Source organism: Sycon ciliatum, chromosome 2 (assembly GCF_964019385.1).
Source record: "Sycon ciliatum chromosome 2, ocSycCili1.1, whole genome shotgun sequence".
In the NCBI taxonomy this organism is placed as follows: domain Eukaryota; kingdom Metazoa; phylum Porifera; class Calcarea; order Leucosolenida; family Sycettidae; genus Sycon; species Sycon ciliatum.
Window position 1 is genome coordinate 7,674,866 of NC_088644.1, and position 12,770 is coordinate 7,687,635.

General features: G+C 46.9%; 1 protein-coding gene and 1 long non-coding RNA gene across 2 annotated transcripts; both read left to right on the forward strand.

The window, feature by feature from the left end:
• The first annotated feature begins 547 nt into the window (after positions 1 to 547).
• Positions 548 to 6,859, forward strand: LOC135808493 (uncharacterized). Its single transcript, XM_065321692.1, has 4 exons — positions 548 to 824; positions 2,609 to 2,754; positions 3,765 to 3,947; positions 4,312 to 6,859. Exons 2-4 carry the CDS (start codon positions 2,679 to 2,681, stop codon positions 5,211 to 5,213), a joined length of 1,161 nt encoding a protein of 386 aa, XP_065177764.1. The 5' UTR covers positions 548 to 824; positions 2,609 to 2,678; the 3' UTR covers positions 5,214 to 6,859.
• A 417-nt stretch (positions 6,860 to 7,276) lies between these two features.
• Positions 7,277 to 9,442, forward strand: LOC135808495 (uncharacterized). Its single transcript, XR_010552084.1, has 2 exons — positions 7,277 to 7,528; positions 8,229 to 9,442. It is a non-coding gene; the product is annotated as an uncharacterized LOC135808495 (long non-coding RNA).
• Positions 9,443 to 12,770: the final 3,328 nt, after the last annotated feature.

The window sequence follows — 12,770 nt, forward strand, 5'->3', positions numbered from 1 at the left end:
TACAGCATCATTGTGCATACGGGTAAGCCAGGATTTCACAAATTCGGATGAAAATCAGGTGTCGTCAATGGAGGTGTCGTTGTTACGCTTGACTGGTCTAGAGGATGCACAGTTGGAGCAGGGTACGGCGAGGCCAGCGGAAATGATCACGGGTACGGGGTGCATATGATCACTGCTATACTATTACTAGTCAGTGTATCATTCACCTCACCATCTGACCACCGACGCACATACCCACACGCGCCCGCGCCCACACAAGGGGTGAACTCGTCGACCCTTGCTCACACAAATTCTTGCACTCTTCTCAATGTTGTCTGCGCCCTAACGACAACGTGCTGCTGTTCGTGTGTAGGTTTGGCTTTTCCGGCAGAAGGTATGATTCCAACGAGTACTAGTACACTGCATATGGCTAGGCGAATAACCGGCACACGGTGCTATGGTCTTGGAATACGGAGTATATTCCCCAGCTTGGGATTCTGATACTTGATCAAGCAACCACAGGTTCATATCCCACTTGGAGTTGTTGGCGTGTAGAATCTAAGTAGCAGCAGCAGCTGAATCTTGCGTTTCGTTGAAGGTGGAAAGGGCTGCTGAGTCTCTGGCTACTAGTACTCCACGTGAAGTACTACAATGTGTTGTAATCAAACCTCAGGAGCAGAGCGTTCGTACTGCTCTTGTCAGGGAGAGTGAGGTGAGAGATTCGTCGTAACCAACCAGCGACCAGAGTCGGTGCTACATCCGTAACCGCGACGACTGATCGGATACCAGTAGTAGAGTCTCTGTTCTGACTGACAGCAGTCTTGCTATCCAGACACGCAGCGAGGGTAAGAATGGTGTGAAGTGACTGGTTTAATAGGCCGTAAATCAGCGCATGGTCTGAGCCGCGGGTGTAACCAAAATATAACTTTTACAGGATGTAAACCACACGATGGGATTCGTGGCATACCGCATTGTTAGATGCTGTTGTTCATCTTACTTGTATTTTAAAAAGGATTCTCCAAAATCAAATTGACTTATCATGGCAGTCTGCTATATAGCGAGAGTGCATGGGGGAGTGTGGAGGTGAAGAGATGAATGTGCAGGCGGCGTGAGGCATGCATGTGAGTTTGAACAGTTACATGACTGTATATTCTCAGCCTCCAGTATTCTGGATACCAGTACATGCGCTGCAGTTGTCAAGGCACCATGCAAGAAGTAGTAAAGTCTCTTGTACGGGCTGTTAACACATCATCAAACCAATACCAATACCAAGGTACCATGCATGATCAGATGTATTCTAATCTTGCAAGAGCTGTACAGCAGTGAGAACTAAACCAAAAACTCAGAAGCTGCGGCGAACTCGGCCATTCGATAAGACAGTAAGCAACTAAACCAGTTTAAAAGTACTCACTGGGAGACTGCATTTCAATAATTACTGTATGCTGTACTGAGTTGCTCTCGGTCGCCCTTGGCCTTGGTGATCTATCACTAATGCACTGCACAGGACAGTTTAGCACCAGTCGTCCTCCGTCTCCACACGCTGCAAGCATCATCGGAAGGCACACCAGTGCACGCACACAATCACACTAGGTTGTGTTGAGGTCTCAGGGTGACCCTGCATGAAATAACGAGCAAAGCAATGATTTACCCTGCAGTGGAAGTCGCTTACAAGTAGTAGATATTAGATGTATTTTACAAGATATCTACAAACAATCATGGTGAAAACACCAGCAAGAAATAGCAGGGAGGCACATAACAATGCCAGCCGAAACAGTGGAGACGGATAAAGAGCAGCTAAAACCGATCAATGGTCTCAGAATCAACACTGCTCATGCACGCCAAACAGAAAATGCTAAAAGAAGATGAATAGGAGCACTAGGGAGCTGGTGAGAATACAATGTAAAGGTGACAGGACAGTAGCCTGATGAGCAAGAGTCGATCATAATAGATCAGCAGGAATATAAAGAGGATACTAAGTACTTCAAATGGTAGGCAAGTCGGCCATTTGAAATCAGCAGTCCGGCTGTGCAGTCCAGGTTAGTGGAGGCACTATGCCGGTCAGCAGATCGCTGCCGCAGATACAATGTACATGTAGGTACTTGTGAACTCGTTCCTTGAATAGTAGATGGAGGCGAGGTAGAGCAGGTGGTGTTGTGAGACGCTCTGAAGCTCCTCAACGATAGCTGACGGAAATGATCTTTTCACACAGATCAGTCACCTTTTAATTACTTTTCTGAATATGTAAATGCAAAATTCACACGAGCCACATGTAATAATAATGTATAAGGTTGAGCCCTGAGGGAGCTGAAATGGGAAAAAAGTCCGAGGAATTTTATTGACTGTCACTACCACTGTACCAGGACTCTAACCAGGGTCCCTCCCTGGCTTATGGCAAGCCACCATGATGCTCCACCATTAAGCTAAGTCTAATCGTTATCTAAGCAGCGACCGCGTACCATTCAACATGTTCTTCAGAAGTAGAAACCACACTTCCTGTGAATCCACACAGGTTGAATTATGTATTTAATACCCTCCCAGCAGCTTAGACTTCACCAGCTGTTCACTCACGCTAAAGCACATGTCAGTCTGTATGTACATGTACATTGTACTTCTGTGTGGTCCTCAATAGGGGACGGGAACCCTGGGAGATCAAGGTGAGAGCTGCTGTAGAGAAACGAACCAACACCAATCTACCAAGAATGGATAGCACAGTGCTAAGTGCGATCGCGTGTTGTCTACTGAGTGCAGTAGTGTATGTGACGAGCCAGGACATGGGTAAGCGAAGAGAGTGCTAACAATTACATCCTTACACCTACATATACATGTAGCGCAGTGAACCTGCATGTAGCCTATTGTATTATATAACCCAATACTAGTTCAAAACCAGTATTAGAACTAGTACATACACAAATAGGAGATCCCCCAAATAGGCTTTGGGTAATCCTGAAGTAAAGATTATATTATTATTAGAAGGTTGTAGTAAGATCACTGTTTCCGAACACAGTGTCCTCCACCTTGTTTCATGCTGTCAATCTAACAATATGTCGCCTATTGTAGGTCGCTCACTAGGCTTCAGTATTACGTACAGTGAAACTTCAGTATAACGTACCCCAAGGGCCACAAGCCTGTACTGTATAGCCGAGGTCAAATGACGGGTACATGTACTACCAAGAGGGGGGTTATGTACTCTTGGTAGTACATGTACATGTGGGTACAGCATAATGCAGGTCCTGAGATACATGTACATGTAGTACACATTGTCCATTATTGCACAATCATGTACTTTATATCCAAAGTACTTTAAATTGAAGTTTCACTGTATGGACCATAATGTATGTAGGTAATTCAAGAGTACTTGGGTTCTATACCGTTGATAACCTGTTTCATGATGTACATGTATTGCTGTACGTGTACAGTTCCTCTTTTCTGCTATTTTCCTTCTTTTCCAACCATCCGGTCGCATTATCGATTCAAGCCCGGCCGTATTGCCTGTTTTTGGCAAGAGTCGCATTGTGGGCGAGTTGGCAATTCGGCATATTGTTCACAGAGTTCACACAAGTGCTCCTGCTCTGTAGATAATATTATACAATCATGACTTGTATATTGACATCGAGTCCAGCAGGTCACCAGGGGTGAATCTAAAGTCCGTAACGAACACCCCCCCCCCCATACACACACACACGCGCGCGCGCGCACACATAAACATGTTGCACGAATATTGTAGAGTTCCCTGGTCGATGCAATTGAAAATCATTAATGTGCCTTCGTGGTTCTTCTATCGACAGCAATGTGCGGGTCAACTCCACAAGTGGACAACAGCCAAGTGATAGTGTCTCCGGATAGGTCTAACGCCACATACCAGTGCTCCAAGGGGTACATGCCAATGGATGATAGCAACACGACCGCGGAGATCCTATGCCTGAGCGGTGATTCTGCGGCGTGGACTGAGCCGGAGATACTATGCATAGGTAGGTCAGATGACGGCGTGCTTATGCTCTTCTCCTTCTTCTTATACCTTGTCTCTCAATATGCCATTCATTGACCTCACAACACTCCCTAGCTAGACTGGTCTCTGTATCAACCACCTGACCTGATTGTTTCTGTGTCGCCTGGGAGCTGTAACTAACATTTCTTGCCCACTGCCATACTGATGCATGTGTGTGTGTGTGTGTGTGTGTGTGTGTGTGTGTGTGTGTGTGTGTGTGTGTGTGTGTGTGCAAGCTCTACCTTAAAAGTAGATATTGAGCTATTTGACGTCGCTCCCAGCTACCACAGTGTGCATACCGGTATTCGGAATGCCAATAGAGCTATTTCCTGCTGTATGTCCTGCAGAAGTGCCTGATGAACCATCAAACCCTTGGACCAAGGCTGACAAGGAGAGCGCTTTCAAGCAAGCACCATTCCTCGTGGTACTTTGTATCCTCATTGCTTTGGTCACGTGCCTCGGTGCCTCCATCTTTGTTCTCCAATATCGACGCAGGAAGGCGGCAGAGAGGAAAGCAGACCCCACACTGACGGAGCTGCAGAAGATCAGCGAACCCGCCCTTTGTCAGTACGAACTTCAGAAGAATGCAAGCGATGAAAGGGCACCTTCAACAAAAAGTTCAAGTGAGCGGTATTTGAAAGTTCCCCGTCGGGAGTCGGTAGCTGCTGACGTCACTAGTTCTGGCACGCTGCCACTGACCAGTGTGACCCTGTCCTCCACTGAAAACGACAACGCCAATGGTTGTGATTATCTCGTAGTCAAGTCGAAGTTGGGCTCCGAGTTCAGTCAGCCCAGCTCTGCGGACAATGGCAGGAAGGCCAGTGAAGATCGTATTGTCTACGTGAACAAACAATCCACTGCATCCCACAGCACAGTCAGTAGTCCTCGGGGCAGCACCACCAATGTCAGAAACGATCAGCTGAAATCGGACAAAGCGACATCGCTAGCTGTTCCAGCACAGACGAGCACCAGTAGTTCTCGACAGAGTCAAGCAATGTTGCCGAATGCATCCACTGATCGAAGCAAACCAAGTCCGGCCGGGGGCATTGGCGAGCCACCAAGACATCATTCCGATGGTCATATCAGTCGCAAGCCCCCGGCCCCACAGCCTCCACGCCAGAGCGTCATCTCGAGCGTATCCAGACTGCAACCGCTCTCCAAGGATCCAGAGGAGCTGTACGTGAACCAGGAAACCTTGGACAGAGAAGCTACGTACGTTCCCATGTCACGGGGAGACACGACCATGTAACTGAAGGACACTGCGACACTCCAGCAAGGTTAACAATGCACTGTATGTATATTGCTACTGCCTGGTACGATGTTGGTTATGAACACATTGGATACCTTACAGCTGTGAATTTGCCTTGAGACAGTGGTACCTTTACTTTGCACAATATCAACCCATGATCTTATTTGCCTCATTTCCACGGCAGTATCACGGTGTTACTGGATCTAGGAGAATCCACACATCCCACGTTCGTCACTGAAACTACTTCAATACAGCCATTAGAGGGTACGGGGTACGAGATTCATCATGTACATGTACACGTATAGTAAAACAATGTTATGATTTTCAGCCCGACGATTAGGCACTGTGAGTGTGCACCAGGCACGTAACCAAGGTAACCGTTGCGCTAGTTGCAGCGCCTACCATAAAACTATTATTGTCGTGACCAATTGCTCCATCACACGCACGTTATGTTTCACTTCGGCACCGATTTTATCTTACCTAAAATATTATGCTGCTATTAACAGTACCCCACGCATCGTTCTTGATGAACACTTTCTTGTGATAGCTGCATGGTACATGTTCCTGAAATTAATTAGATAAAATAGCGTTGTACAATAGTCACACTCACGCACCAATATCATAATCTATCCACCGGACATCGAGCACCTGTGTTTGGAATTCTATATACCCCAGGAGACTCCCTTTGATAGGCATCCATTTTCCCCTGGAGAATCCTTGAAACTAAAGTATCAATCAATTAATCATATGTAGGGCTAAAAAATACTACTTGTCATGTACATGTACATGTGAAATGTAGAGCTACTGGTGACAGTATCGGTAATTCCAAGTACAGTAAATAGTGGATATAACGTGCCCCTTTGATTTTCGATAATTTATCACTATATCCGGTGCATCACTATAGCCGATTTGCATGTAAGACTGACACATGGCACATGACTATGCATGAAATGATGCGTACACGCTGGAAAATGCATGAAAAGCAGCCACGTGTACATGTGGCTGATTACAGCATACAGGGAAGAATTTTCTCTCAATCACGTCTGCTGCCAGATGCATCCAGGCAACACTGGATCAGTTTCGGAAGAAATGAACTAAATTTGAAGAACAATTGTTTTGTGATCATCACTCTTGATCAGTATATACGATATTTTCCTGTGCATTTGATATGGTTTGCTTCCTGAAGCCCATCACAATAAGCGATATATCGGTATAGCCGATAATAGTGTGTATAGTGATATTTTAGCTGTATTTTTTTGTGATTTGATTTTGATTTTGGCGAGTTCGATCATTATAGCCGGTATATCGTTACACCCGGTCACTTTATAAACGATACTCACTGTACTAGTGTACTAGTACATGATTGTACACTAACGTTGTATGCATCTTCCTGTGTACTGTTGACACCTGATTGCACAGAAAGTGACGACAGTTACAGTAACATAAGCTACATTTGTGACCAGCTACACTTTAATAATTATTTCCTCGTTGTCACTTTTCTACGCATCACCCGCACATCCTGGCCTACATGAACACATAGGTTATTGCTATCAGGTTCGGCCTCATTTCCTCTGTGCTGCGCTGATGAGTCCACAAAGGACGAAACAGTTCTGGCCGCAGATTGAATACATAGATGTACACTTTCGTAGATTGTTGTCCCTGTTGCAAGCCTCCGAGTTCAGGGGTAGCCTCCACGGGCGTGTAGACCACAACTGTACCAGTGTACGCAGCCCTGGCCCTGAGGTGTTCATAATGGACAATACTGAGTATTCTCCAGCAGCTTGCATCTGATGCGCCCAACATGCTAATACCAGTCGATTACGCCTGTCAGAGGAACTGTCGCCGTGGACCTACTATACTGCGGGTTTGCGCCATGTTCGGAACCCTGCATAGCCTCTCTTCCGGGCGCAGCACGCGTTTCCTCATGGCATCGAGTCTCGACAGTTGAATTTCTCAGAATAATCACGTCCAAGGTTTTCTATGGTCTACCCGACCTGACGTCGTCGCTAAACTGAGCAGAATGACAGCGTCGCAAACAGTTGCGATTATTCTAACAAGACTTATACCGGTACATTAATTAAGTCCCCGATTGTTGTTTCGAATGCCAAATTTAGGCGCTTCTTTCTACCACGGTGTTTCGGGGCTCCTGAAGAAAGAGAATAGCTTTTCCGCTGTCAGATATAGAGGATCAAATTTAGTCAAGGTGGTCTTATCATACTTCATAGTACTCTAGGCGCCTCCAAGCTATGCACGCTCGCGGTTGCGATCTGAGTGGAAGGACGACGGAGGATTGCCCATTGGCCAGCGAATTCCAGGTAACGCTGTTGCAGGATTCACGTGTGCATACGACGTAGGTAGATCAGTAGAGCAGTGTCGTGTGTGGTATAGTGCCGTGTGTGGCATAGTTGGATGAGTGTTACTGTGTTACTATATGTATAGACACTGTAGTTGTAGTCACACATTTGTGTGTCAACACTGTTGAGTTGTTCGATGTTAATAAATAAATAAATACTAAAAAATAAAAATACTACTAGTAATCTCAATATCCTTTCCATTACTGTAGGCACGGGGCGTCATAGTCATCTTCCATGCAAAATGAGTGCTGTGTGCACTGAGTACCGCACATGCAGTAAGTGCATGATGTAGTTGCCTATCACGGTTGCCCATCGGCCAATATTAGGAGGCGTCACATGCATGACTATTACCGGGTGCTCTGATGATTTGGCCTCGCAAATGAATCCATGGCGTCGTGAGATGGGGGTTGGCTCACACACGGATACATGTGCAATAGGCGTTATTTCGATTTTCAGTCATTCGGTATTCCGGAATGTTTCCATGGATTTATAAGGGCAATGGTAGCAATGCTTTTAATTAATGGTAGCCTACTGCTAGGGCCATAATTCCCGGGAGAACAAGAAAAATTCATCTTTGCTATCAATACATACTCTTGTCTCATGAATGCATGAGCAGAGCATCTAATGATTCGGGTGTGTTTGAACTTCTGACCTGTGACAGATATCTGTAGGAACTACCCATTCGCCGCTACTGTTATCACAATAACATGACAACTGAGGGGAATGTCTCGACTATGGCCACCACAAATGTCAGTACTGGTAGGAGTATTAGCTACACGTCATCTTTTGCTGGCACCATGGCCATAGGTAGTGTAGCTGCCACCACATCGCCTCATTGTTCGTGTCCTGAGCCGCAGTGCGCTGGTGCTGGAGGCTACATCGCGGGCATATGCATACTGATCGTGTTGTTGGTCGCCATCACGGCAGTGGCCGTGCTCCAATGGCAGAACAAACTGCATGTCATCACGGGAGTGTTCAGCGGGATGCGTGTCACGCAGCAGAGACCAGCTGGCAACTTTTACAATGAGGGGCCCGGCCGTCAGGAAGCTACCACGTCGCCGAACACACCTCCGGACAAAACGCCTGCGCCTGCCAAGCAGCTAAGCCAAGTGCCAGCAGTCCGAAGTAGGTCAGTCTTAAGTGGCGACTCCGGCCCGAACATCGGCCCGCCACCAACACCACTCGCAACCAAGACAAAGCCAGCCACTGACGACTACTGCTCTATCACAGATCAAGTGGAAGAAGCTGAGGAATACGTGGAAGTGGACAAAGAAGAAGGCGGAGATGATTACGATGATGTCTCCTTCCGAAGTCCTGGCTCCGTTGACCCTTGTCATAAGGATGGCATGGAGAAGACAGGCTCACACGCATCCTTCACCTCAGATGACATTTACGAGAATTATGCATAATACTCAATGTTTGCCATGGTCAGAGTGAATAATCACAGCCACGCGTGATACTGAATGACCATGCCATGATCGGACTGAGACAATCACGTGCATGCAGTGAAACACGGAAGGCGCTCCTGTCATAGAGTTACTGATAGAATCATACACACCCAATCTTCATCATTTCTTTGTGTCCTGTTAATCTGCTTAGCCATGGCATGCTGTGTTTTCCTGTAAAGGAGCCAGGCTTAGCATAGTGTGTTCAATGCACAGTCTGCAGAAACATCATGCCCGCCATAGCCATTTATACGCTCTTTCTTAGACTGGATGTACATCTACATCATCACCGCATCCACATTCCCCTGGGGAGTTATGTACTCTTGCTGGCAGTGCAGTGATACCGGGAATGCTCTCGTCGGATCGTGAGTACACTAATATTCCTCCATCAAAACATTCAAAAACATTTCCAGAACCACCGTTACGCTTATTGTAGTTGAGTTATCATGATTGGTAGAGCTCAGGTCAAGACAAGCTCCCTTTCCCCACTCTTGTTATTGCTGTCCATCCCCATGATCCCTGTACATGAACATGTATGTGCTGAGAGACATGGAAAATCCGATGGTGTGAGCCAAATAACGCGAGCGGAAATTCAGCACTACCTTACACCGATATCTGCCTTAGTGATACTGAGTTGTACTATTATAATTATAACCTAATACTAGTTCGAAACTAGTATTAGATAAACCTTGTAATAGTTAACACATATTGTTAGATTGACAGCATGAAACAAGGTGGAGGACACTGTGTTCGGAAACAGTGACCTTACTACAACCTCCCGCGGTTGGCAGAGCCCGGGTTCCTTTGGATCATTTGAGCCATATGGGTGTTGAACCCGGTTCTGACCCTCATTATGCTAGGGGGGTTTTAGACTTTTCCTTACGTCCGTCGTGTGTTAACATGTTCTTTGATCGCTCCTGGATGTCGTCCTGGTATTCATGTAGCTACTTTTAAAAACCGGAATTGTTTTTTCTTAAATCTTCTTTTCTTCCAACTTCTGCCCATGGCGTCCTTCTCTCAGCTCGTCAGCCGCGTCGGGACATCACCAATCCCGTCTACAGAGAGCACCTTCTCGCGACAGTGTCATGGTGGTGGCAGTAACTGTTGACAGCTGACGAGCTGAGAGAAGGACGCCATGGGCAGAAGTTGGAAGAAAAGAAGATTTTTAAAGAAAAGCAATTCAGGTTTTCAAAGTAGCTATATGACTACCGTTAGGCCCTGCATCTGCCGCTAGGGTTTATCGGGTGTTAGCGGCCGTCGTGAGTTCCCTTCGGGAACGGATACGATAATTTACTTTTTTTACATGACTACCAGGACGACATCCAGGAGCGATCAAAGAATACACGACGGACGTAAGGAGAAGTCTAAAACCCCCCTAGCATAATGAGGGTCAGAACCGGGTTCAACACCCATATGGTTCAAATGGTCCGAAGGGACCGGGGCTCTGCCAACCGCGGAAGGTTGTAGTAAGGTCACTGTTTCCGAACACAGTGTCCTCCACCTAACCTTGTTTCATGCTGTCAATCCAACATTATGATTGTGTTGTACTAGTAGATCTACTAGTACATGAATTCTCATGTGCTCTGTACATGTAGATCTACATGCAGCCCCTAGTACCGGGCCCTAGGCCCTAGGGACTGAAGTGAAGACTGCCTGAGAACACAGGGCATTTGCATTGTAGTGTTTCATGATCTTAGTTTCAGGTTTTTACAGTGCCGTTTCCATGGTTGTAGCCAATGAGCGACGTTCCCGCGGTGGCCTTGATGAGCCGATAAAGGCCCGCACGCTGTCAGCCTAGCTCTACAGTGCAGGGGTCTGCGTCAGTTTTCCGTTGCCATCTCAGTTCATCTCTGGACCTTGCCGTCCTTGGCTTTGGAGGAGAGTAGAGTAAGTACATGGTTGAACTACAATCATGTAGATTGGGCATGCCTGTAGACATGACCTCATGCCCAGTTCTGTTCATTGATGTAATAAACATACAAGTACTATGATGTAAGGTAGCAAAGGTGGCTACATGTAGTAAGCAATCCAGTATTCTACAAGCTAATGGCGATGTTGACAACAGGTTTGTACGCGTGTCAGTAAAGGAGTGACAAAACTAAACAGCTACAACCTGAAAACAATTCAAAACATTCTTCTTCTTCAAGGCCAAGGGAAAAATGGCAAGAGTTCTTGCCACCACGTCCCCGACCTCCACCCCTAGGTGGTATCGCGCTTATATACAGTCTACGAGTACGAGCATCAAAGGACGACTTAACCTGAGGAATAAATAATTGGAAAAAATGGCAAGAGATCCGTCCACCACGTCCCCGACCTCCACCCCTAGGTGGTGTCGCGCTTATATACAGTTCGCAAGTGAAACCTGACCATGAATCAAGGCCACGAGGCCTTCATGTACTGATGTAAGCGAAAACTGATAAGATCATCGCGTGTCAGCAAAGGAGTGATAGTGTAGCCACCACGTCCACGACCAACCTACTTGTTCTTGAGCATTGAGCAAAGAAAAAAGGCAACAGGTCTAGCCACCACGTCCCCAACATCCACCCTATGTCAGTATGTGGTATCGCGCTTATAGTTATACCGTCTACCATGGTCTACGCGGCTCAAAGGATGTAAGTCACTAAGTCAGTAAGTGGAAACCTGAAACACGATCATAGAGTTCTGGCAGGACTTTCCGCCTTCATCAAGGCCTCGTGCGCACGGCCGCGGGCGCAGGCCTCGGCGCTACGCGCCTTGGCCTGCGCCCTTGGCCGTATGCACTCGGCCTTGATTCAGCCATAAACAGTCCTGGTGATGTCCTAGATAGGACATCACGGAACCCAGCATGCCCCAGCATACATACTATGCTGTTCCCATAGTAATCGTGACACGTGACTCAAAACTTTGTGTCGCGTCCGAGGAAGATGAACAAAGTAAGGGGTCGTCCGCAATTATCGAAAGTTTTTTCCAATCCGTAGTAGCTTCAAATTTTTCCTCACCCACCCACCCACCCCCCCAGTCCGTAATAAAATATTATTGATGGACACACAACCCAACACATATGGAACAAACTCGTCCATTCCTTTTTCGCTTCGGCAAAGAATACATCCTTGTTCGTCGTCTTGGACAACTGCCACAAGCAATTTATTGTTCTGTAATAATCAGAGTCACCAGCGGTTTTGAAAAAGGGCTGCTTCTTCACCGCCTTTCCAAACAACGTCGCCTGTCTGGACATAGTCAATAACAGTCGTCAGCGCCAGCGCTAGACGGAAGGACTTCAAAGGAGTGCATGGAAGACGGTACTCTGGACGAAGGAGACAGTGAAACTCAAAAATAGAAAGTGTCGACTCGCCGTCGAATGCGCCGAACTTTATGATCCCCGGCCCAGGAGCAGCCAAGGAAGCGCGCGCGTGGGCGCAGAAACTGCCAGAACTACAAAAATATTTGTAGTAGACCGTTCGCGCGCAGCCGCGCGTGGAAAACAGGGGCTACACGTAGACGTACACGTGGCACGCGCACGTGTCATTTCGGAAGTTTTTCAATCCGTAACTGTCCTTGACCCACCCACCCACTTTCGAAGCTACTACGGATTGGAAAAAACTTTCGATAATTGCGGACGACCCCTAACATGTCGCACTCAAAACAAACGCAACGAATCGCGAAGGCCTTTCGTCTCAAAAGTTGTCGTTCTCCTGGCGGCTTGCCTCAAGCGAGTCGAGATTCGTATCTTGCCTCTTGCCTTCACGAATTTTATTTTCCTCGTTGTGGAGTACGCCTGG

Coding starts and splice junctions, on each gene's coding strand:
- LOC135808493 (XM_065321692.1), top strand. CDS start 2,679: ATGGATAGCACAGTGCTAAGTGCGATCGCGTGTTGTCTACTGAGTGCA. Junction 2,755..3,764: donor TGTGACGAGCCAGGACATGG/GTAAGCGAAGAG, acceptor TTCTATCGACAG/CAATGTGCGGGTCAACTCCA. Junction 3,948..4,311: donor GCCGGAGATACTATGCATAG/GTAGGTCAGATG, acceptor TATGTCCTGCAG/AAGTGCCTGATGAACCATCA.